General features: G+C 41.3%; 1 protein-coding gene across 1 annotated transcript; it reads right to left on the reverse strand.

Moving 5' to 3' along the window:
- Positions 1 to 383: 383 nt before the first annotated feature.
- On the reverse strand, positions 384 to 24849 carry UTP25 (UTP25 small subunit processor component). The gene is made up of 12 exons (XM_010385042.2): positions 24647 to 24849; positions 22785 to 22824; positions 21899 to 22139; positions 19300 to 19473; positions 17473 to 17561; positions 15421 to 15831; positions 13447 to 13666; positions 11520 to 11722; positions 10107 to 10289; positions 9859 to 9971; positions 8868 to 9113; positions 384 to 1391 (listed from the first exon to the last, which is right to left on the reverse strand). The coding sequence occupies exons 1-12, from the start codon at positions 24751 to 24753 to the stop codon at positions 1148 to 1150; spliced, it is 2271 nt and encodes a 756-aa protein (XP_010383344.1). The 5' UTR covers positions 24754 to 24849; the 3' UTR covers positions 384 to 1147.
- Between the last annotated feature and the right edge of the window lie 559 nt (positions 24850 to 25408).

A 25408-nucleotide genomic window follows, 5' to 3' on the forward strand; every position in this document is an offset into this window, starting at 1 on the left:
CCGTGAGGCGGGGCTTGCAGTGAGCTGAGATCCGGCCACTGCACTCCAGCCTGGGCGACAGAGCGAGACTCCGTCTCAAACAAAAAAACAAAAAAACAAAAAAACAAGAAACTACAAGTCCATACTAGGATGAGTTGAATATCTCTTATCTGAAATACTTGGGACCAGACGTGTTTCGAATTTTTTTGGATTTTGGAATGTTCACATTATCCTTATTGGTGGGGCATTCCTAGTCACAAACAATACCCTTAATTGTTTACAGGAAATATATACTAAAGTATTTAAAGGTGATAGGCCCATTGGGTTGGCAACTTACTCTCAAATGGTTCAGGTTCTGTGCTTGTAATTTTTCTGTTTGAGAATGTTTCAAAATAAAAATGTTGTTAAAAATGTAATTTTCTTTTTATTTGCATCTGTTTATGACTCAAAAAATGACCAGCTATTATGAAGATCCTACTGTTGAAGATGGATATTTTAACATGGAGTTTTAACAAAATTACTTCTTGAGACAGAGCAGATATGTTTTTTAAATAATGTGATTTTAAGCATATATTTGAACAAAACTAAAACATTTACTATTATGAATACAAAAAAAGATCAGTGAATCAGTGTACTCTTCTAGGCTGAATTAAGGTAGACTATTTAAGGTTTCAAAAAAGTTTGGCTGGGGGAAAATAAGTTTTACAAAACCCATGCCATCCAAAATTAAGATGACATGTAGCAGCAGGAAGTATTCCAACGTCTCATAACCAGTTCTCACAAGCAATGATGTGTATTCTTACTTTAAGAAAGTGTCAAACACATAGAAAAATCTGGAATAAGTGTAATCAATTAGAGGTAAATTGTAATAAAAGAATTTATGTCTCATAAAAATATTCACAAGTGGAAGTTTTCTTCTACCAACTTCTCAGAGTCCTTCTAGCCCCCTCTTCACTTCTGAAAAATGTGATTTACCAAAATCTGGTTTACATTTAACTTTTCAGGGACACATACCCTGAAAAGAAAGAAATGTCAGATAATACTGACATTGCCTCATGCACTTTCTTTGTATCAATCCTTCTTCTGCAAGTAATCAGAATTGGGTCCAAGTGGCATAGAATCAAACATTATGTATCATGCCAAATACCACTTCCTGTCCAACAAAATTTCATTTTTCTCCAGTAATGAAGAGGTGGACATTCTTCTTGGATCGTAGCATCTGTGCCGCCCGCTCCACACCAACCACGGCAGCTAACCTCTGGGCATCATACTTGGAGTAGAGAACAGTGCAGGTCCATGTGGCCTCTTCTCCTCTGTTGGTGGCTCTCAGCATATTACAAATTTCACTGTAAAAGTGTGGATATGTCGGCAGTTCATAGAAAATCAGGTTCCTGATGCCTTTTATTGTATACCTGTTAGAATTGGAAAGAGAGAGCTAAGTCAACTTGAGAAACAAGTTCTAGAAAAACTACCTAGGAGTTGTAGAGGCATAGTTCATGCTTGTTGCTTCCTGCTAATGGAGAAAAACAGTGGCACAAATAACAGAACAAAAGTTATTCTGAGGTGGCAGCACTTACTTTTATGACAACATATTCAAAGTCCTAATATTTGGCTTAAGATAATGATAAAATAAATACACTTTTCTTGATACTACTCTGGGTAGGCTGAGGTATCATGGGAAAGAATAGATTAGGATTTAAAAATCTGTCACAGAAAACTTAAAAAGCAGGCACTTAAAATGGAACATTAGCCTTATTATAATCAGGCAAAAAAGAATGGAGACCAGTCAGATCCAGTACATAAAATAAGCTGTACAAATTGTAAATACACTCCTGTAAGTCTTTTCTTGCCACTCTGGAGACATGTTAACTCCATGGCAGATGTCAAAACCCTGCACAAGGATCCACTAGGCATCCTGAGATGCCTAGTTTCAACAGCGTATGCATTGCCACCTCTTTCCCGGCTGCACAGTGCTGCCCTGTGGTGGGGAGTGGTGTAGACCCAAGGGACTGACTCACAGTATGGTTCAGTCAGGCTGAGGTCAACCGTTCCCTGTGGGATTCCATAACAAAAGATTTTATATGTTGACAAGCTTCTGATTTTTCCTGTTAAGTTTCTCTCATACACTGAAGATGTTAGACTCCCTTGGGGATTTTATTTCTTTCACAGAAGATAAGTTTTCCTTGTCTTTCTCCCTCACGGCTCATCCTGATCTCTCTGGAGACCTTCCTTTCCCAAACCATGACTGTGGTCTATTATGTGGTTCACTTTTCAACATCCTTTCCGTAAAGAAGGAATTCTAATGGCTAATGAACTTGAATAAACTGTTCTTCCTCACTAGTTCTCAAAATAAAAACAACACTGAGTTCTACTTCTGCTTAGAATGTATAAAACTCAAGAGAATATTGCTCCTACACTAATAAGAAAAAGTCAGATAATCTATTATACAAAAATGTTCCTTTTCTTGACCCCAGAGAGCTACCATCATGAGGCAATAAGATAACCTGAATTAGGTGGTGAGCTGGTGTATGTTTAATAATTGGTCCTCAGTGGGAGAAGGGGAGGGTGCTAATTTGAAGGATTTGTCAGTTTCAAGCTACCAATGTCACGCTGCTGACACAGAGATGTACAACCAGGTCTCAAGAGCCAGTGCGAGCCAGCTTCAGCCCACCATGGACTAAGTTCCAAAGAGTAGTCCTTCTGAGGAAAAACAGGATACAGGAACTACTGCACCTTAGGAGAAGCACAGGAGAAAGACGGCCTCTGCCAAAAAAGTGGGTAGTAAGAAAATAAATACACTTTTAACAAATTCTTAAAGGGCAAGAATAGGCTTGCCTGACCAGAACCCCAGGGATCTCTGGATGCTCCTTTAGTTCACATCCACTCAAGAGCTCATTCCAGAGGCCTGCACTGGGAGCCCTGGAGAAAGCAGAAGACCCGAGGCAGATGCCACTGGTGGTAGGGACATGAAAGCCCACCTACTTCCCAGGCCCATTATCGTGAAACCCATGGCAAACACCTGAAGCAGATGGGAAAGAGGAAAGGAACCTACCCCTAGTTGCAAGCAGGGAAAGGCAAACCACTTCATGGCGGGAGACGGGTGAGTAGAAGCAAAAGTTGTCTGCCCTTAATGGAAGCGCAGTAAACCCCTACCCTTCCATTTTCCCCTACACAAGTAAAAAGCATTCTGCTCTAGGGGAAGGGGTAAGAAACCTGTTCAGCCCAAGTTCCTGCACTGATACAAACAGAGTTCTGCCACGACTGGGGAAGAAGCTGTATACCCTTCACCACAAAGATCTCTCACAGATAAAAGGTAGAGTCTGGCTGCCACGGAGGTGGCGGGGCAGGAACCCTAAGAAAGCCTCACCCCCAAAGCGTAGAATAAAAAGGGCGGCCAAAAATTGAGCTGGACCAGGAGAACCCCCTCCTCCTGACTTGATGCCTTGCAAGGAGAAACAAGCAAGAGGCCTCCTGTGAGAAGGGGTCCGAGTGTGGAGTGAGACCCTCCTCTGGACTCAGTGTTGAGGCCTCAGGGACAGCTGAGCGATCAGGACACTGAGAAAAACCCTCCAGCACCCGAGAGCCTACACCAAGCCCACTGTTTGCTGGAGGTATTTGAAGTCTGTGGTGTTGGGAAGGTATCTATAAAAATCAAATCCTGACTAGATTGATAGCACCCACACCAGTGGCCTACGGAAGGGGTGTGGCCAGACATAAGCATTATTTACCTCAGCCTCTACCTCCCACTGAAAGTTACAGAAGACATAAAAAAGCAAGAAAAAGACATCCAAACAATGAGGTATCATTTTGACTATCACATCAGTAGCAATAATTCAGTCTATGGGGTTTCGGAGAAATAGGTCAATGGAGCATAAATTACTTTGTCTATGAATTCGGGAGAAGATATGGAAAAGATGTGAAGGAGCAAGTAAGTGGCAATGCATGACACATTTTTAACTGTGTACAGCCTCTGTGCTAACAAGTTTTCCTTTAAAAATCTATCCCAAGAAAATAACTAGGTAAGTAGTTCATCAAAATATATGCATATGGATGTTTTGCATATTATTATATACAACAGCAGAAAACAGAAAAAAAAAAAAAACCCTATATGCCACTAAAAAACCCTATAGCTTAACTAACCAATGTAATACTATGTAGCCATTAAAAACAATGTGATGTTTACCTCACACATTACTTTTTAATTACATATGCACACTAAGTGATTTTAGTGATTTGACATCACGAAGAATGAGACAAAGTGCCATTACATGCCTCCTGATGAGATGAGGTAGAAAGTACGTAATATTCCCTAAGTAGAATTCTTATCAAAAGATATTTATTCTAAATCAGTCATCCCCAAACTGCTGCACATTGAAATCATCTGGCTGTTTTTTTTTTTATTTTTTATTAATACTTAGGTTTGGTCCCCATCCCAGACACTGCGATTTAATTGGTACTGGGATGCGACCTGGGCATTTGGATTTTTAAAAGCTTCTATTCTAACGTACAGCAAAGTTTGGGAACCACTGATCTAAATAATAAGGGAACAATTAGGTAAATCTAGACTGTGAGACATACTACAGGAAACCAGATTGGACTCTTCAAAAAGATGTCAATGTGATGAAAAAGTAAAAAGAGTTATTCTGGATGAGGGCTTCTCAGTGTTAACACTGCTGACATTTTGAGACAGATAATTCTTTGTTGTTGGGGGCTGTCCTGTGAACGAAGGTGTTTAGCAGCATCACTGGTCTCAACCCACTAGAACCACCAGAATAATCCTCCAGTTGTGATAACCAAAAATGTCTCCAGATATTGCCAAATGTCCCTGAGGGAGCAAAACTGTCCCCCCTAAACTAGACTAAAGAAACAAAAGCAGTAAGTTAACCAAATGCTATGTATGATCCTTAATGAATCCTTTTTGGATGGAGGGGAAAGGGCTATAATGGTCATTTCAGTGACAATTAGGAAAATCTGAATATAGACTAGATATCGAATGATATTGTTGTAGTAACATCAGGTAGCATGATAATGGTGCTATGGTTAGATAGAAGAATGTTTTTTAGGAGCTACATGCTAAAATATTTAGGGGTAAAGTGTCATTGAAGACTCACGCTACTTTACTTTCAAGTGGTTCAGGAAGAAAAAATAAGAGATGTGAGTGGGGATAGAGAGAAGATGGGTATATGCAAATGTGATAAAATGAGAACAGCTGGTGGAATCTGGGGTAAAAGGGTTTATAAATAAACAGATGTTTATTGTTAATCTCTTAACAATTTTCTTTCACAATGAAATCTTTTCAAATAAAAATCTGGGGGAAGAGAGGATGTGGTAGAGCTATATATAGTAACTTAAAAATATACACAAAAAATCCACGATATACAAATATACAGGCCAAAATGTTAACATCTTTGAATTTTTTTCAGTGAGCACATAAAACATCTCAGACAAAGGAAAAAAATCCCTAAAAGAAAAAAAGATCCCCATTTAAGTATTTTTTTTTTTTTTAAATCTGTGTGTGCATGTGTGCAGGTGCATACATGCACGCACACATTTTTCATACAAAAAAGATGGAAAAAAATACCAAAAAGAGTATTTATATCACGGCAGTGAGATTTTTAACCTAAAATTTCCAAGTTCTCTATAATAACTGTGTAATACCCTCACAATCAGGAAAAGCAAAATAATAAAACTGTTAAGAGTTATATTAAACACACACATACACACACACACACACACACGAAAATCTGTCTCAGTCCCAATGCAACCACAATAGAGACTAAGTATCTCCTGGCAACAGAGAACATGGCCAGGGCCTTTTCCAAGGGGCAGTTAGTGCCAAGTCTCCATAGCCTGAGCACCCCTTCCCCTGCCTTCCTCCTCCCTTACATATGCTTTGTCTTCAGTGACTCCTACAAACACAGCCTAATCACCTCTGACAGGACCTTCTAGATGTCTATTTCACCAGCCACTGTTCAAGACAAATGAGGCAACCACAACGAACTTGAAAGGCTGGCTTCTTCCTACGGTCCATAAAGACCAAGTCTACTACTTCTAGAACAGGGATTCTCATGTAGGGGAAGGGAGTACTCAGAAACTCCCAGCAGCCTTTCCAAACTCCACAAATCCCACCTCCAGCTTCTGACTTGCCTCCTGGTTGAGATACTCCCTACCGTAGAAACCCACTGATAACACACTGGAAAAGAGCTGTGACCCATCGTTGGGCTATCACGACCAAATGTTCATCTAATTCTAAGATTCTGCTAGTTTAATCTTCCTCAAATAAAACAAATCTCCAGGTTAAAAAATTTTTGCTAACTCAAAAATGAATTCGAATCTTCCTAACACTGCCAGCCAGCTGTCATAGAGAATATAAAAACAGAGTCAGATACTACAATATAAAATACATGTACATTCTCTGGCCGGGCACGGTGGCTCATGCCAATAACCCCAACACTTTGGGAGGCTGAGGTGGACAGATCACATGAGGCCAGGAGTTCAAGACCAGCCTGGCCAACATGGCGAAACCTCGTCTACTAAAAATACAAAAATCAGCCAGGCGTGGTGATGCACTTCCGTAATCCCAGCTACTCGGGAGGCTGAGTCACGAGAATTGCCTGAACCCAGGAGGCAGAGGCTGCAGTGAGCCAAGATCATGCCACTGCACTCCAGCCTGAACAACAGAGACTGTCTAAAAAAAACAAACAAACGCACAACCTGGTCCCCTCCAAAAAGCGTACTTTTTCCAAGGTCAAATTAAAAAAAAACAAATCACAGAGGCACTGCACACCAAAACACCCATCATCACCTTGGTGATCTCTCAAGCAAAAAATTCTATAGTTGGAAACCTTGAGATAATTAGCTGTTGCAGAACTCTAAAGCACATTATTTCCATTCATCTTCTGCAAAAGAAACACCAATTAACCTGGCCCAGGGCATAAAGCAAATGGCATATGCTGAGATTTGTCCTTATCGTGACTTTGAGGGCAACACGGCTTGGTAAATAAACAGACAGTATAATACAGGGGACTGTCCTGCTTACAAAGAGCGCCATGCCCTGTCCTTGAAAAGCTGCTGAGATATTTAAGAGCAGTCCTCATCCCAGCTTAATTCACAGTTGCTATAGACAATCACACTGGGAAGTTTTCCAATCCATCCACTTCACTTAAAGGGCTTGCTTTCATTTGTCAAGATGATAGAAAGCTAAGAGCTTTTAAGACCTGATGAGTGCAACTCCCCCAGACACTTTCCAACATGAATGGAAACGACAACTTACTGGAACAGAGCAAATAATGAGGCCAACAAGCAAGCATTCATTAACACTCTTTGGCCAAGCAGCCTTCTCTGGGTAGCCAAGAATGGAGCCTGGGAAATACAAATTTAATCAATCCTCAACTCTCTAAGAGGTCATGCCATGCCAGCTTTGCTATGCTTAGGCAAGCTGCTGGGACTCCTCCCTCCCCATCCTGGTAACAAGAACATTATTTGGGGAGCACCATCCTAATCGTTTTAACATAAATTAAAACATAATGCGATGCCAAAGTGCGTCATCTAATGTGCTCCAAAGCTTGGGAGATTTCTGGCGTATCCGTTTGGGATTCTCTGAGAAAATGCACCCATTGTGAGTTAATAAAACAGTAAAGTCAGAACTTAAATCCACTGGACATTACTGTGAAATCAGGATGAGGTAACAGAATGTAATTTACATATCTCTGCAGGCAAGGGTTAAGAAAAGCCTCTTCCATACTATGTACCCATGAAAATTGAAAATAAAAATCTAAAAGTAAAATAAAAAAGCCTTTTCTATTTATCAACAGAGAGAGTCAGCAAAACAATAAAATACATGAGCTCTAAGGCCAAAAGGGCCACCACTATCCCAAACAGTAATAGAAGGCTCAGTATTACTAACCCTCTAATTAGAGGGTTTTTTTGTTTTTTTGGTTTTTTTTTATTTTGAGACAGAGTTTCGCTCTTTTTGCCCAAGCAGGAGTGCAATGGCACCGTCTCAGCTAACTGCAACCTCTGTCTCCCGGGTTCAAGCGATTCTCCTGCCTCAGCCTCCCGAGTAGCTGGGATTACAAGCACACACCACCACGCTCAACTAATTTTTTGCATTTTTAATAGAAATGGGGTTTCACCACGTTAGCTGGGATGGTCTTGAACTCCTGACCACAGGTGATCCACCTGCCTCGGCCTCCCAAAGTGCTGGGATTATAGGCGTGAGCCACCGCACCTGGCCTGAGTTTTTAAAAAAATAACAAAAAGGCCAATCAACTTATTTTATCAAAGTCACCTAGTAGGAAAGCTAAGCAAACACTGAAACCCTTCAACATTCAACTTGAAGCCCTTACCCTTTTACCTCCTACAAATGTCAAGGAGCTCATGGTCCTAGTTCTCCTTGGTAGGGAGTATCTGTGCATACCTCCGGAGCACTGCAAGTGTCTGGAAACTGACATTGTACTCAGCCTCCATCTCCCCAGAAAACACAGCTCTCAATGCTTGTCTGTGCATTGGGGGAAGACAGAGGGAAAAAGTCTAGACAGGGAAAACTCAAGTGAATACAGGGAAGGTCCCTCCCCTTCCTTGTATTCATCTGAACTGTCCTGTAATGTCCTTCCTGCAGTGTACAACCACAGCTTCACTCCAGGGTTATACACAGGGTATGCTTTGGTTTCTACGTCCTTCTTCAGCAATGCCCATTTTGGGAAAAAACCAACTAACCAGCCAAGAAGAGTCTGTCCAGACCAAAAACTCTCTGGCTACTTTGTAAGAGTGGGAGAGTGAGGGATAATCTCATAACACCACGAAGCCTGCCATGCATTCAGAGCAGGCCATGATTTGTCCTGCACGTTCCCTGCAGAGAGGAGGCTTGAAACCTGGCACCACTTTACCTTTTGTAGAAATGGAAGCGCTCTGTGAAAAGTAGAAACTGTTTCTCTCCTTGAAGGAAGAAGTGTCTGGCCCTGGAGATACCGGACTTCTGGGTGTACTCGCAGATGTGAGTAAAATTCAGTTCCTCCTTCTTGAAGTAATTTCGAAGACGCACGAAGTCAAAGTAGGAGGGGATATAGATGAGCGTGTGAGACATGACTGCATCACGATACTGTGGCAAAATCTTGTTCACAAAAAAGTTAAACCTGATTTGGAATGGCAAAGGGCAAAGTTAATGTCTAGAGCTAAGCTTATGGTGTCTCTTAACTGTGTGACCCTGGGCAAATCACAATCTCGTGTTAAAAGATTACCTCCCCAGAGGCCAATATGATTTCCCTCCTCTCAAACAGATTATGTAAGGATAAAAGTTGATAAGCACACTAAAAAAGTAAGTGTCAACACTATTCACTGTAAAAAACAGATATAATACTATTATATCCCAGAGAATTATTCTAGGAAGTACACACCACACTATTCAGTCAGTAGTCAGTCACTCAGTCAACAAATAATCACTGAACATCTACCATATACTAAGCCCGACTAAGCTTCCTTGGGGTCCCCTAGCTAAACACAATGAAGAAAAAGGGGGAAATTTTCTATACAATTAGAAAAATAGTTCTTTCCCTGAGGGGCTTACAATTAACTTGCTGACGTGAGACACCCTGTAGCATAAAGCTGTATAATTTTAAAATGGCACCGTCAAGAGTGAAAGAGTCCTGATTTACAGCAATAACCCCGCTACTAACTAGTTAGGAGACGTAGGCCAAGTCACTATTTCTCTCTGGGCTTCAGTTTCCTCCTCTGACAAATGATAGAATTAAATTAAATTATCTCATCTGATTTGGTAAACAGTAATCAATAAAAGCAAAATGGAATCCAATTCTAGGTTTGTACACCCAAGTCAAATCTCTCTATGTGGTCCCCAGGGGCCTGCTGGGAGCAGTGGGTTACCTGGCATCAATCACTGAAGCTAGGTTTTCAGCTTCCATCCTCTGGAAGACATGTGGGAGCTGCACCAGGACATGACTGATAGAGCCTGTCATTGGGACATTCCTCACGGCCACCTGCCAGTAGTCAGTGAGAGCGTTAGGTAGACAGCCATCCCCTTCTTGACCAGATGCTATCCCCTCCTTCTACTTCAGGACCCAAACAATAAACAGTGCTCATGAAGACACTGAGGAAACAAGATAAGAACCCACCTGGCCTTGCATGTTGACACAGTACTTGTTGAACACTGAGTTGATCTGGGCATCCTGAAGGGCCCCAAATAGCAGTGTCTGGCGATAGTACTTGGACCAATTATTGAGGCTCCATATCCGCACTCGAGAAAAGTCTACCCCATGTGAGTCCAGGGGTAGCAGGTTCATGTGATTCATCAAATGCTTTGTGTGGAAACAATAATACCATTAGTGTTGACTGAGCATTTACACGTTGGACACTGCCAAACATTTTCCAAGTCTATCAACTCAGTTAAGCCCATGGAGCATGTACTATCATCTCCTAAATTATAACAAGAAAACTGAGGCTCACATGGGTGAGTGACTTGCCCATGGTCAGCCAAACACGCCCATTGAGGAGATAAGCTAAAACTGGCTATCTCCTGGAATTTTAACGGAAGATTAAAATGGTACCTACAGGAATGCTCATTTAAAATGAACCTCTGAAATGCCACACTGGCCTCTCTATGGGTCCCTAAGTCCCAGGCTTGGACAAGAAGGGAAATGACATGGAAAACAGAGTTGCTGTCCCTCAGTGACCTGGTTCTCAAAACATTAGGAATAGTCGCAGTGTCACCATACCTGCCTTTTCCTCAAATCGAAGAATATAACTCAACTATGCCAAAATGCCTTTTCCATTTTAATTCTATTTTCACCTTGTAATATATTTTGAAGGGTAATGAGTACAATAAATTTATTTCCTACTTTAGAAGTAATTTCTACCCTTCATTTGTCCCAAACTTCCTGCAAGCTTCAAGACATGGGGTTGTAGAAGGGGGGTGAGTTCCCATATGCCTTAGAAAAATAAACCTATAGTTCCTCAATAAGGATTGTTCCAAAGCAGTTTTTCAATCCTAAAACTGATAACACTGCAGAGTGTGTGAAGAACGAGAAAAAAATTACAGTACAAATTACATCGGGAAATAAAGACATCCTATATTTCTCTACAAAACAAGATCCCACCTTCAAAAGTCTTGAGCAGGGTTTTCCCATCTTCACTAAACACCAAATAAAAGAGCATAAGAAAAAACCACATGTGGGATTATGTTAGGTAAAGATGTTCCTGATGAGGACCTATCCATCCATCAACCCATCCCATCCACCCATCCACCCAGCCTAAAGTTAGCAGAAAGAAATTTTAAGGGAAAGAAATCTTTTCTGGAGATTTGAAAATAACTGACAGGAATTATAAACTCTAGATAGTTTAATTATGGACAATCTGTGGGTAGAAAAGGGGACAAAAGGCTTTTTCAAATTAGAAAATGTGGAGTGTGTCCTTGCTTCCAAACAGAGTTCTAATCTGGACTTAAATAATTCTTTAGGACTTAAACCACTGGGTGTCTTATCCCTCTAAATATGAATACTGTTCCACTGAATGTGAATGGCCAGCATTACCAGGACATGCTCCCAGTTCTGCATCAGGTAAATGTCAGCTTGATCAATGATGAGAAGCTCAATAGAAGACAGAAAGTCAAAATCTCTCTTCTTCTCTCCTTCTCCACCAATGATGGTCCTCAAGCCCAGGGGGGAAGCAATGAGGATATCCGAGGAGTAAAACGGGGCATAGAGTCGGATGCTTCTCTGAAGTATTGCCACTCCTACACAAAACAGCCAAGTACACACCAATTCATTAGTCACTACCAAGCCATTACCTTCCACCCTCTCAAAGCAGTCCACCACTTCTATTGCTTCTACATCTCTTATGTTCCTCTTAGCATGTAACTGTGCTCAACTGCTTTAATTATTAAAACGTAAGAACAAAAGAAATCTTTCCCTTGCATCTATAGTCCCTTCTAGCTTCTACCTTCTCTTCCTTTCCATCACTATCAAACCGCTCCAGAGAATTGTCTCTACTTTCAAATCTCTCCTTCACTTCTCACTCCACTGCAATCTGGCCTCTGATTCCTCAGGACTCCAGATAAATGACTCTTGCTAAGGTCCTCACAGTCCTCAGTCACCAACAGGATGAACACTTTTGAGAGCTTCTTATGAGGAATGTACATATGGCACAGAATGTACAAGCAGTTGCCTTGCAATGCTCTTTTCTTTGCTAATCGTTTCCATGACTTCAACGCTCACTTTTGCTTCTATCACTGACCTGGCCCTTGTCTATCCTTCCAGATCCAAAGAACTCTTCTTCCACAAACTGGTGGATTCACTTGTCAGTTCTGCTCTCATGCTGCATAAAGCTTTGGGTAAACTGACTCACTGATCATGGCCTTAACGTCACCTTCACACAAATGTGTATTTCCAGCCCTTATCTTTTTCCTGAGCTCCAGAACAATATACCAACTGCTTGCTAGACAGCTATATATGTTCCAAACAAAATATGGGCTCTCATCTCCTATGCTTTACATTCCACCATACTGAAGCCTGTGTGAATCACAGGTCATTCCAAGCTTAGTCACCCTGAGGCCTCTGCAACAGGCAGTTTCCTGTCTGAAATGTTTTCTTCCACTCAGTCACCTCCCTTTGAAATTGGCTAAATCCTGCACAGGTTTCTACCTAGTACAGATGACACCTCCACCATGACATCTTCCCTAACCACCCTGCCCCCATTTTGGGTAAGGGGTTTGCTTTAAATGCTCCGAGAACAACCACTGCACATGTATCCTGCACTGCCTACTCCCTGTTGTAGGCTGGATTTCCTTAGCAATGGGAACTATAACTTTTATTTCTATATTTATCTGTATATTCCCAGCTTCTTAACAGTGCCTGGCACACTGTAGATACTCAATAAGTATTTGTGAATGAGCATATGCGACTAATGAACATTTTCTCAAGAACTGTACTCTAGAAAGGTATAACCAACCAAAGTCAATGGGAGCTGAATGAGAGACAAGCAAAAATGTGAAAATGTGGGTGGAAGTCATGTGTGGAGATTATTCAGGGTAGGCATCTATGTAGCAGACAGGAGAAAGTCCACCTTTATGTAGAGACAGTCAGTTTATTCAGCCTCCCCAGAATGACCCCATCAGCCCCATCACTTCCAACATCCTAGAGCACCCCTTGTAGCATCTATCTGCTACCAGCTATGGGTGTGCTTACACACTTCTGTTATACACTTGTTAAAATTTCTGTTATTTATGTACATGTGCCTTCATATGTGGCCTCAGAGATCCTCCCCACTCCACTGGCCTAATGTTCACCCCATTAGCCAAGAAAAGACTCTCCCAAGGCAAACAACATTTCTCAAAGGCACACTGGTTCTGTTAAGAGGCGCAGTGAGTAATCCACTGGGAAAATGTCTAATTCCAGCTTCTGGTCTCCAGCTATGTAGACCTTCACACTTTAGGTCTCAAAGTTGATAAGGAAGAATTACCAATCCTGAAGTGGTCATCAATATTGCCTACAAACACGGCTTCATAATCCTCAGGCCTCTTCAAGTTGGGTGGTCTCTCCTCGGGATCTGATCCATATTCTCCCTGAAACCTCTTTTTGTTGCTCACAATGATTTTCTTCTTGCTGTCACCCTCGAGGAGGCTGATGAAGAGCTGCACCACCCGCAAAGCAGCTTCCCGGAATGGCACCACTATCAGTACCTGTGCACAGAGCAACAGCAGCCTTAGTGGGGGCAAGAGGAAGGAACCAGATCTTGAGGTGAACCTGCTGAGGAAGTGGAGCTAAAAAGCTCCATGTAGAGCAGTGGCTCCCAGCCAGGAAACATACTTATGTTACCCCCTTTGCACAGGGCCTGGCTCAACACCAGAAACTGAGTACGTTTCATAACCCCAGCACCATGACCTGCGGACTTTAGACCAGTGAATCCATGTGTCTCTGCTTGAGACATTTCTCAAGCAGAATTTGGAAATACCTTTTACAATAAGCCAATGCCTCTAACAGATACGTCTACTAGTAAAAACTCAAGGACATAAACACATGAGCTCTTTGAGGGAAAGAAGTGTTACTCCATTTCTGTGTCTCCCACAGCATTTAGTGCAATATTTTTATCCTTAAGACAGCAATATTTTTATCCTTAAGACACAGTGAATAAATACATGCCGAATAAATAAATGGAACAAGTAGAGAAGAAACAAAGCAGGTAAGAAAAAGGATTAACACATCATTACATTTTTAGTGCATTCTCTAGTACAGTCTTTCAGAAATGACAATAAAGCATTTCTAAAAAAAAAAAAAAAAGACCACAATTAATGGGAAAAACAGGACTCAGTTTTCTAAGCATATTAAAAAATATTTAAAGTTACTGTTGAGAATAAAAACTGAAGATGCTTAATAAATGATTAATTTCTAATTTCCTATTGTAAACAACATAATGGGCATAACCCCAGTTAAACCATATAATTCACTAAATTATAATATGCTTCATAATCTGCCTCTTATTCTTCTACGTAATTCTAAAAGGAAACAAATAACCTTATAACCCTGATGTTCAAGCCCCAAGGAGTGCAGTGGACTCAGCTTGATACAGTACAGAAATGGTGGACCAAGATTTAAGAGGACCGGGTTATTGTTCCAGCGGTGACACTAAGTAAGCATTAGGGCTTTGGTTTCCCCCGCTATTCAACAAGGGAGTTTGACTAAAAAATCTCTAAAAGCCACATTAGTATCAAAATTCTAGGATTCTATTAAACTCAATGAGAAAATTATAAAAAGATGAGGCTCTTCAATACAGACAGATGCAGTTCAGGGGAGGGGGACAAGTCCTGGTTCTATAACATCGTGAATAATGTAGACATAATTGAAAACCATTTCCTGTTAAGGCCTCAAATCCACTAGAGCTTAGACTTACGAATACAAACTCATCACTTTAAGCAGCAAAAACTTTACAGTGGCAAATATAAATTTTTGTTTTCAAAGGTTGACATATGTATGTGGCTTAGTGAAGAGAATCCATGGTTGTTGTCTCATCTCTGCTACTCTTTCCCTGGTTCTCTTTAGCAAGGCCCTCTACGAACTTCTACAAATTTGGGGCTGTCCACACCTGTAATATGGAGGGATTGGACAAAAGGCTCGTTAAGGTCCCACCCAGCTCTGACAACCACAAAGAAGAGATTTATAATGGAGTTTTATTTATATACTCTGGGTTTATCTTTAAGGAAAGTGTCATGAAGTGCCTGCTTCTCACAAGTTTCCAGCTACATCCACTGTCAGAAACAGCCCACTAAACTGCTGCAGTGCTGCTCTGACACTACCTGGCCTACTTACTATGCTCACATTTGGGCTCATTCATTATGCCAATTATTAAAACACCTAAGTTCCTGCTAAGCGTCAGGCAGCTCTATGGCAGTGCCTTGCAGCCTCCTTCTCGAGAGCAAAGCCTTCCTGCTGCACTCACCTTGGGCCTTGTTAACCCTTGGTCTCTAAAGTCATCATCATCACCCACTCCAAACTTCTGGCTTCGGCGTCTGCTATTGTTGCCAAGCACCTGGGCATTGGCTTTGAGGACGTGATTTATCACATGCAGGCAATACACATGGCGGATCTCTTCCCCGTTCTTCAGGGCAGTGCTTTCTGGGTAGAACAGGTCCCGGTAAGAATTCATAATTAAGAAGAGTTCTTTCTGGAGGGGGGTGAATGGGCTGCTTGATTTTTGGGGACCAGATAGGAAATGGCTGTTGGTCTTAGTCCAGGCGGATTCTAGAGGCTTCTGGAGATGAAGTGACTTTAAGTCAATATCCTTTGGGGGTTTAAATGTTTCCAACTTCTGAAACTTAGAGGAAAAGACAAGCTGGCCCAGGATAGGCCACTAGGGGAGAAACAGATCAAGGGCCAAATTAGAAATGAATAACAGTAAATTACATTCACGTAGTGCTATATTTAGCAAATTTTTTCACGATTTATAGATCATCTCATTTAATCCTCACAACAGCCCTGCAAGGTAGTTACCATGATGCTCACGTTATAGTTTAGGAAACGCTGAGGTTTATACAGAGGTTGTATGATACAGACAAAGTTTACACAGAAGAAAAGGAGCTGAGGGCTAGACCCCAAGGTTTCTGACTTCAAATCTGAGCTCTTCACCCTATCAGTTGTCCCACACTGTTCTGTGGAATATATTCTGGGAAGAGTCAACATTCATTCTAGAAACAAAGGGGTTCCATGGTCAAATCCCTTGATAAACATCACAAAACTTAATTCCTCTGAGGGAGATTCACAATGTACATTAGATACTAAAGGTGTTGACAAGTTCTATGACAAGAAATCTGTCCATTTTGTTTAAATCCTAAGGAATAGTATTTTCTATTTTGTGGGATACAAGTTTAAGAATTTTTGCATTATAGCTAAATTGCTGATCTAAAAATAGGACAATCTCAGCAATAAAAAGAAATAAATTACTGACAGCTGAAATAACTTGGATGAATCTTCAGGGAATTATGCTGAGTGAAAAAAAAAAATCTCAAAAGGTTACATGCTGTATGAGTCATTTAACATTTTTTAAATGACAAAATTATAGAAATGGAGACCAGATTAGTGGTTACCAGGGGTTAGAAATCGGGGTGGGGTGGGGCGCAGAGGGAGGTAGATATGGTTATAAAAGGGCAGCAAGGATCCATATTTTGTGGGAAATGTTCTGCATCTTGATGGCAGGGGCAGATACAGGAACCTACGCATGATAAAACTATATGTAACTAAATACAGGCACAGGCATACGCAGTTGAACAGGAGTAAAACCAGATCTGAGTAAGACCGGTCAATTGTATCAATGTCAGTTTCCTGGCTGTGACATTATACTACAGTTCTACAAGATTTCACCATTGAGGAAAACTGGGCCAAGGGTACAAGATGTCTTTATATGATTTCTTACAATGGCATGTACATCTATAATTATTGCCTCAATAAAAATTTCAATTAAAAAAGGATGACCAACTCTGATGAATGGTATCAGTGGTGGGAACAAAGAAGTAAAAACTGCCCAATATCTGGGTAACTTATTTGTGGACCTACCTTCAATAATTTCAAACAAATGAACAATAGTAGTATCCACTGTTTTAATGAACACCGTTTTGCTGAACACTATGTATTAGTAAACTATTCTCTTTTGAAATAGGTATTAGTATCCCCCTCTAGCAGACTAGAATAGTGAATAGCAAAAAAGCACATTAACTTGCCTTTGGTCAAAATGTGAAAGCTCCTTGAAGATGTTGGTCTCCAAATCCACTCTTACCCATCATTATGTTATCTGGCACCCACACTCCAGCTTCTTGGTGTTTTTTCTGGCTACACCTGTGCCCCACTAGGCTCTTCTAGCCTTCCTATGCCCTGCTTCCCTAGCAAGTCATCTACCACAGGTGTATATCATACATTCTGGGAGGCTACTAAAACCCAAGACCACTGTTTTATTTAGAGTTTTCTCTATTTCTGACCAGGATGACCAAGCAACACTTACTTTAAGCTCGTGGGTGGTTTTGGGATTTGTGGCAACAGCCTGAATTTCTTTTTCTTTCAGTTCTTTGTTCACATGTTGAAGAAATGGATCTAATTCAGAAATAAAAAATGTCAGCACACTATGCAACTATAGAGGGGTTTTCTGGTCTTCCCCTGTGAAAGACATGTTGATCTTCATTGTGTTAACTCATCCTTTTCTCCATTGACTTTCCCCATCCTCTAGCCAAGTCCAGAGCTTAAACATTTCGGAAAGGTTCATCTTCCAAAACACTTCTCTAATTATATTACTTCCCAGCTTGAAAACCTTTGAAGAAACTTCTCAGCTCGAAATTCAGAGCACTTTAGGATATACCTCCAACCTGCATCTCCAGTGTCATTTCTGGACTATACGGCCCTCAAATTCTTCTGCCTCCGTGCTTTTCCTTCCTTCAACTAAAAATTCCAGCCTCTCCTTCACTTCATTTTTGCATATCCAAATGTTATCAATTTAATGTTACCCACTGAATCACAATAAATACTTCCCAGGCTTACTGTGTTAGGCACAACGTTGGCTCCCCTTGTTCCCTACAGAGTCATCACTTTCTCTAGTCTCCTACCCTGCCCAGCCCACCCATTCCAACACACACACACATATATATATATATACATGTCTTATCTGGCAGACTGTAAGGTCTCTAAGAACAGGTTCCATGTCTGATTGATCTTGCATTGGGACACATAGAAATGATCAATACTCCACAGAATTGAACAAATGATCCACATGATAGCATCTGCACTCCAAGTAATCTTTAGTATTCTGAGCTAGCCACCCAACCTTCTCTCCCAGTCCCACTCACAAGAAACAGAACAAAGTTAAATGACCCATTCAAGCATCCAAACAGTAAAATTTCAAATGAAAAGCATCTTGTATTAAATATCTAAGAGTGAACAACAGGACATAAGAATTCTAGATGATAATATATCTGTAGGGGCAAAACAACGACAGAAATTATGGGACAGTCAAGCTTCCTAATGCTTCCTCCAAAGTTTCTAAGTTTTAATCGTTCAGAAGGGAGTTTGTATTAAAATCTCCAAATTCTACCTGTCACTTCTCCTGCAAAATAACCAACAGAACTAAATGAGTCAAATAAGGATTAAAATTTCTGTTTCATTAAAGGTAAAGCTGGGTTGAAGAATGGCAATGAGATCAATGAAGGCAATCAGGATGCAAAACGAGACCAACCTGACTTGCCCACCTAGACACTGGCTGAGAAACTGGACTTGAGACAGCAGGAACCCATCAAAGCCTGCCATGGCACGTCTTGTCCACATGACTGCCATTTGGTCACAGGAGTGGTCAAGAGTCTGTGGGAGGCAGGAGACACAGGGTAGGGCTTTTTGGCTTTTGAGGGTCTCCCTGTAATAAAAGACCACTCAGATTAGCCACCCCTGGGTCTTGCAAATCTGAAAAATTACTGCTCCAAAACAGAACAGCAAGTGAGGGGTAGAGGAAGTATTTTTCCTCTTTTTCTTTCTCTTTCCCTGCTTGGGGAGAAAATCAGAAATCTTCCCCTGACCCCAATAATGAAAATGTGAGGCCTGGGAAGCTGACCTTCCCTACCACCATTCTTAAGTTGTTTGTTCTCCTAAACATCCCCTCCAACCCCTAAACACTGAGTAACCCTTGAAAAACACAAAATGCCTTTTAGAAGTATTTTTCCCAGCTCTAGATATAGCCACCAAACTGTTTTTATTGCTGTTTGTTCCAATAATAGATTCAATGTGTATTAGTACACAAATTCCATACTAAGCACCTGGTGAATTCAAGTAACACACACTGCGCTATGACCTTGAGATGCTTTCAAAGAAGAGTTGTCTCCACTTTCCCCTTCCAGAAAATTGGTTTCCAGGCTGAACAGTGACTCATGTTTTGCGTCTGTGAACTCTTCGGGGGATGCTTGTGATGTGCCCGGTGGCCCTTTCCCATCTTCTTTTCCCTCAGGGTCAGCAGATAAAGGTACATCTGCAGTTTTGAGAAACATTTTATCAAATTATTTACTCACAAATTATACTTCTGTTGACAAAATTTATTTCCTTAGGCTATACCAACAATAATGTTCACTGATACTATTTACATTTAGGTAAATTCAGGTAGAAAATATCTATTTCAAAATTAAGCCTAATCATCAATGCATGATGTGGGATGGTGGGTTTTATGTCTCAATTTGGCTGGGACACAGTGCCCAGATATCTGGCCAAACATTATTTTGGATGTTTCTGCAAGGATGTTTTTGGATGAGCATTTTATTTTTTATTTATATATTGAGACAGGGTCTGGCTCTGTCACCGGGGCTGGAGTGCAGTGGCATCATCTTGGCTCACTGCAACCTCCAACTCCTGGGCTCAAGTGATCGTCCCACCTCAGCCTCCCAAGTAGCTGGAATTACAGGCCTGCACCACCATTCCTGGCTAATTTTTGTATTTTTCTGTAGAGATGGGGTTTCGCCATGTTGGCCAGGCTGGTCTCGAACTCCTAAGCTCAACTGATCTGCCTGCCTCACCCTCCCAAAGTGCTGGGATTACAGGTGTGAGCCAGATCTCTTTCTCACATACACACATATCCTATTGGTTCTGTTTCTCTGGACAATTCTGATTAATATACCCAGTTCTAGTTCTAGGAACTTATTCTAAAATAATAACTAGACATAGTGCACTAAGATGTACATGAAAGGATGTCCAAAGCAGTGCTGATTATGATAAGAAATAACTGGGGGGAAAAAGGTCTATCAATGGGGTACAATCATATTTTTACAATGGAATACTATGTAATTAAGAAGCTAATGTGAATCCACAGTTACAGATACAGGAAGTTACAGAAATGTATAAGGCCATTATACAGATACACATAAATATGCATACGTACTCACATATATAATCATAAAAATATACAAAGGTTATATACAACGCTAAAGGTGTTTATCTCTGGGTAGCAGGGATAGCGGGTAACTACTACCCTCTTCAATGTTTACAGTAAATATATATTATTTTTATAACGATAAAAAATATTTTCAATTTTAAAAATCTAAAAAAGCAAAGAAAAATAGAAACAAAACAAATTCCTAAGTGTAAGTCAATGAATTTTTATCTCAGTAAAACTGATCAGTTAAAATACCTGGACCAGAAGGTACAGAAAAAAATAAGGCTGCAAGAAAATTAGGCATTAAAATAATGAGATGTAAAAAGTCACCCAGATATATTCAGACAATGGAATGCTATTCCAGGAACTAAAAGTAATAAGCAACTAATACACGCACAACACAGATAAATTAGAAAAACATGGGAAGCAAAAATAGCTAGTCACAAAAGGAGTCATACTGTATGATTCAATTTATATGAATTTCTAGAACAGGCAAAACTAATCTACAGTGACAGAACGCAGGTCAGTGGTTGCCTGATGCCAAGGATGGGGAACTGACTGCAAAAGGACAAGAAAAATTTCTGGAGGTAATGGAAATGTTCTGTATCTTGATTTGGATATATACCTTTATCAAAACCCATCAGACTGTATATTTAAATTGGATACATTTTACTGTATGTAAATGATACCTCAATGAAGTGATTTTGAAGTTGAAGAAAAAAGTCACCTTGAAGTCTGAGGGAGACAGAGTCCCTGAAGCCTTCCCTAGTTTACGCTGGCAGTGTTCAACCACTCTGTGTCTCTTCAACACCTTACATCTAGCTGTTCCATGCAATCGCAAATCTACTGTTTGAAAATTTTTATATGTTTTTATGTCTATCTTCCATCAAACTTGGTCTCCCTAAGGGAAGAACAGTAACCTCTTCAATAAATTTAGACAGTCACAAAGAGAGAACTGTGTTCTCCTTCCTCTGTATTAGGAGGTCTTTCACTAGTACTGGTGTAGTCCCTGAAATGACAAGCAAAAATGTTATTTCTGCTTAGCTGTGCTAAGAAGGTTCTGTGTTTCCATCGGGCGCGGTGGCTCAAGCCTGTAATCCCAGCACTTTGGGAGGCCGAGACGGGCGGATCACGAGGTCAGGAGATCAAGACCATCCTGGCTAACATGGTGAAACCCCGTCGCTACTAAAAATACAAAAAACTAGCCGGGCGACCTGGCGGGCGCCTGTAGTCCCAGCTACTCGGGAGGCTGAGGCAGGAGAATGGCGTGAACCCAGGAGGCGGAGCTTGCAGTGAGCTGAGATCCGGCCACTGCACTCCAGCCTGGGCGACAGAGCGAGACTCCGTCTCAAAAAAAAAAAAAAAAAAAAAAAAGGATTCTCAAAGATATAATCAAACCCAACAAGGTTAAATCCCTGGTTTGGATTCACGTCCTTTCATCCAACTCACACAGTATACAAGGTACCATGCCCAGGAGGTGAACTGTCTATAGTTCTGGCAAAGATGACGAGCCTATACTAAAGACACTTACTATCTGGACTTTCAGCAGACTCTGCAGCCATCTCTTCTTCCACACTGACATCACTACCACCACCTTCATCATTCATTTCTGCATCATCTACAATACTGTCTTCTTCCTTTTCCTCCTCTTCATCCTCCTCTTCTTCCTCAGAAACATTTTTTAATGTAGCAAGTAGTTTGTGGTAGCCAGAAACTTGTTCTGACTCACTCTCTGATTCACTTTCAGAATCTGAAGAATCTGAACTCTCTGACTAAAAAGAAAAGGAGAATTTTAAGAACAAAAACTATATTGTTCTCATTGTTACCCTAAAACTATCATCAAGCCAACATCTATTCAACGAAGCCCAAATTCAAATTTACTTAAAATTGCTAATCTAGCTATGATTCTAGAAGCTCTTCATATTCCCCAAACTGCTACTGCCCACTTTTAAAACATAAAACTTCAGGTTATGAGATTTATGTCCCAGGCATCAGGCCACAGGTTTAACAGAACAACAGGGCAATTACAAAACAACAAAAGAAAACAGGTTTTTCTTCTTTTTTAGTTTGTTTTAATATGATAGGCCCTTTGTTCATTTTGCACTGTATCTGTGATTCCTTTATGCTAACCAAAAAAGATATTCCCTCTTAGGATTCACTAAGAGCCCTCTGGTAAGCCTCTGTAACAGGGCCTAATAGGCTAGTCTCCTGGGACAATTTCAAACTGTAGCTTCTGTATTAGACATCACAATGGCATTTTTATAGACATCTTCATTTAAAATTAAGTAATATTGCCAAAATAATAGCTTGCATCTGAAATCAAAAGGAATAGAAATGTAATCAAGCTTTATTATTAGATATAATCTTAGTGGCAACAACCCAAAACCAACTATTAAAAAGAAGGTATAAAGCATTACCAGTTGACAAATCTGTGGTTTTGCTTCCTTTCTGGAAACCCTAAAAAGAAACAGGCAATGTTACACTCTAACTACTAGTATGTAAAAATTAGGAAAAGGTCAAATGAGACATTAAATGAAAAAGGCAGAATATAGCATCATAAATACATTTTAGATATAGTCATGCAAAAATTACACATGCACTTGGGCAGGGCTTGCAAGAGTATGGTTAATAACTGACAAATGAAAAGTTTAACGAGGTCACATAACAAACACTAGAGTTACACATGGCTCTCATCCAAAAGGAGGATACAACTTGGCTAAATAAAAGATCTCGGGGTTCATCTTTTTCTAGCAAATTTCTTTTTTTTTTTTTTTTTTTTTTTTTTTTTTTTTTTTTTTTTTTTTTTTTTTTTTTGAGACGAAGTCTTGGGACTACAGGCGCCCGCCACCTCGCCCGGCTAGTTTTTGTATTTTTAGTAGAGACGGGGTTTCACTGTGTTAGCCAGGATGGTCTCGATCTCCTGACCTCGTGATCCGCCCATCTCGGCCTCCCAAAGTGCTGGGATTACAGGCTTGAGCCACCGCGCCCGGCCGCAAATTTCTTAATTAGAATGTCCCTCTAAGCTGGGAGTGGTGGCTCATATCTGGAATCCCAGCACTTTAGGAGGCCAAAGTGGGAGAATCACTTGAGCCCAGGAGTTTGAGATCAACTTGGGTAACATACTGAGACCTCATCTCTACAAAAAATAAGAAAAATTAGCCCGGTGTTGTGCTGTGCACCTGTAGTCTCAGCTACTGGTAGGGCTGAGGCAGGAGGACTGCTTGAGCCCAGGAGGTGGTGGCTGCAGTGAGCCAGGATTGCAGCACTGGATTCCAGCCTGAGCAACGAAGTGAGACCCTGTCTCAAAAAAAAGGAAAAAAAAAAAAAAAAAAGAATGTCCCTAACTGATAATAAAGCAGCCCAAAGTAGTGGGATGAGCACTGAGATCATAACTGCACCTAGACATTTCTAGAGAAACCACAACTACTAATAGTTATTTCCTTATTGTAATTGCACATATCAATGATGTCCCAACAAATTCTTTAAAAACACAGAAAACATATAATGTGACTATAACAATTTATTGTATATTTTCAAATGGCTAGAAGAGCGGATTTTCAATGTTCCCAATGCAAAGAAATGATATTTGAGGTGATGAATAGGCTAATCACCCAAATTTGATCATTACACATTGGGTACATGTATTGGTATCAAAATATCACACTGTATCCCACAAATACGTACAGTCATTTTATGTAAGTTAAAAATAATTATAAAAACAGGCCAAGCGCGGTGGTTCATGCCTGTAATCCCAGCACTTTGGGAGGCCGAGGCGGGCAGATGACCTGAGGTCAATAGCTCGAGACCACCCTGGCCAACATGGTGAAACCCCGTCTGTACTAAAAATACAAAAAATTGATCGGGTGGAGGGCGCCTGTAATCCCAGCTACACGGGAAGCTGAGGCAGGAGAATCGCTTAAGCCCGGGAGACGGAGGTTGCAGTGAGCTGAGATCGCATGTGAGCTGAGATCGCGCCACTACACGCCAGCCTGGGCGACAAAGCGAAACACTGTCTTAAAAAACAAAACAAACAAACAAAAAAAATCCGCCCCCACACAACGGGCGTGTCTCTTAGCATGAAATTACGGGCTCAACGAAAAGGCCCGTGAAGCACTCCATCTCCCGGCGGGATGGCGCCAGAATCTCCCCGGCCGGCCGAGCACGGCGGGAGCCAGGGAAGCGTGGGAAAAGGCCGGAGCAGCACTATCCGGGAGGCCAGAGGACCAAACCCGAGGATACGACCCCGGCGACTGGGGAACCCTGTCACGCCCTTTCAGACCTGTCATAGAAGGGATGCTCCTCGCCGAAATCTCGAAGATGTTTCTTCTGCTTTTTAGTTAGGGTGTTGAGTAGCTGGCTCTGGCTCCGGCTCCTGCGTTTGCCCATAGCGACAACGTCAAGTTTGCCCACTTGGAAGAGTCGCGTTTTTCACCAGGAAGCTGTCCAGTCAACACAAGCACGTGGGCTCCCTGATGGCGCTTTACGGCAAAAGCAGGGTGCCATAAAGCAGATCCGCTTTACGTCGCGCTCGTACGACAGGCTTAGAACATCCGGTTCCCGATTCCGCCCCCTACCGCAGCTCTTTGAAAGCACGGGCGTTGGTTCCCATAAGTTCTCAGAGCCCCAGAACGTGGGTTGGGGACATGAGCTTTGTGCTTGTGTTTTGGTTATGGAAATCAGTCTGCGTAAATGTGTAGTACCGGAGATAGCCAAATGCAGTGACTTTACAGTATACTGCAATAAAAATATCAACCCACATTTAAGGGTGCATGAACATCTCACTTCATCACGGCAACAGTGTACAGATAGGTCTTGTTAATAAGCCTGGTGTTGCAGATGAGGAAACTGATGCTTAGACAAGATAACACGCTAACGGCCGGGCGCGGTGGCTCAAACCTGTAATCTCAGCACTTTGGGAGGCTGAGGCGAGTGGATCACCTGAGGTCAGGAGTTGGAGACCAGCACGTCCAAACATGGTGAAACCCCGTCTCTACTAAAAGTACAAAAATTAGCCGGGTGTGGTAGCGGGTGCATGTAATCC

This window comes from Rhinopithecus roxellana, chromosome 8, assembly GCF_007565055.1.
Source record: "Rhinopithecus roxellana isolate Shanxi Qingling chromosome 8, ASM756505v1, whole genome shotgun sequence".
NCBI lineage: Eukaryota > Metazoa > Chordata > Mammalia > Primates > Cercopithecidae > Rhinopithecus > Rhinopithecus roxellana.

Bases quoted from the DNA above. Each gene is read 5' to 3' on its own strand.
- UTP25 (XM_010385042.2), bottom strand. From the start codon at position 24,753: ATGGGCAAACGCAGGAGCCGGAGCCAGAGCCAGCTACTCAACACCCTA. The intron at 13,667-15,420 runs GTGAGTGCAGCA...CTCTGTGCACAG, and splicing joins AAGGGTTAACAAGGCCCAAG to GTACTGATAGTGGTGCCATT. The intron at 9,114-9,858 runs GTAACCCACTGC...ATTCCAAATCAG, and splicing joins GCTTCAGTGATTGATGCCAG to GTTTAACTTTTTTGTGAACA.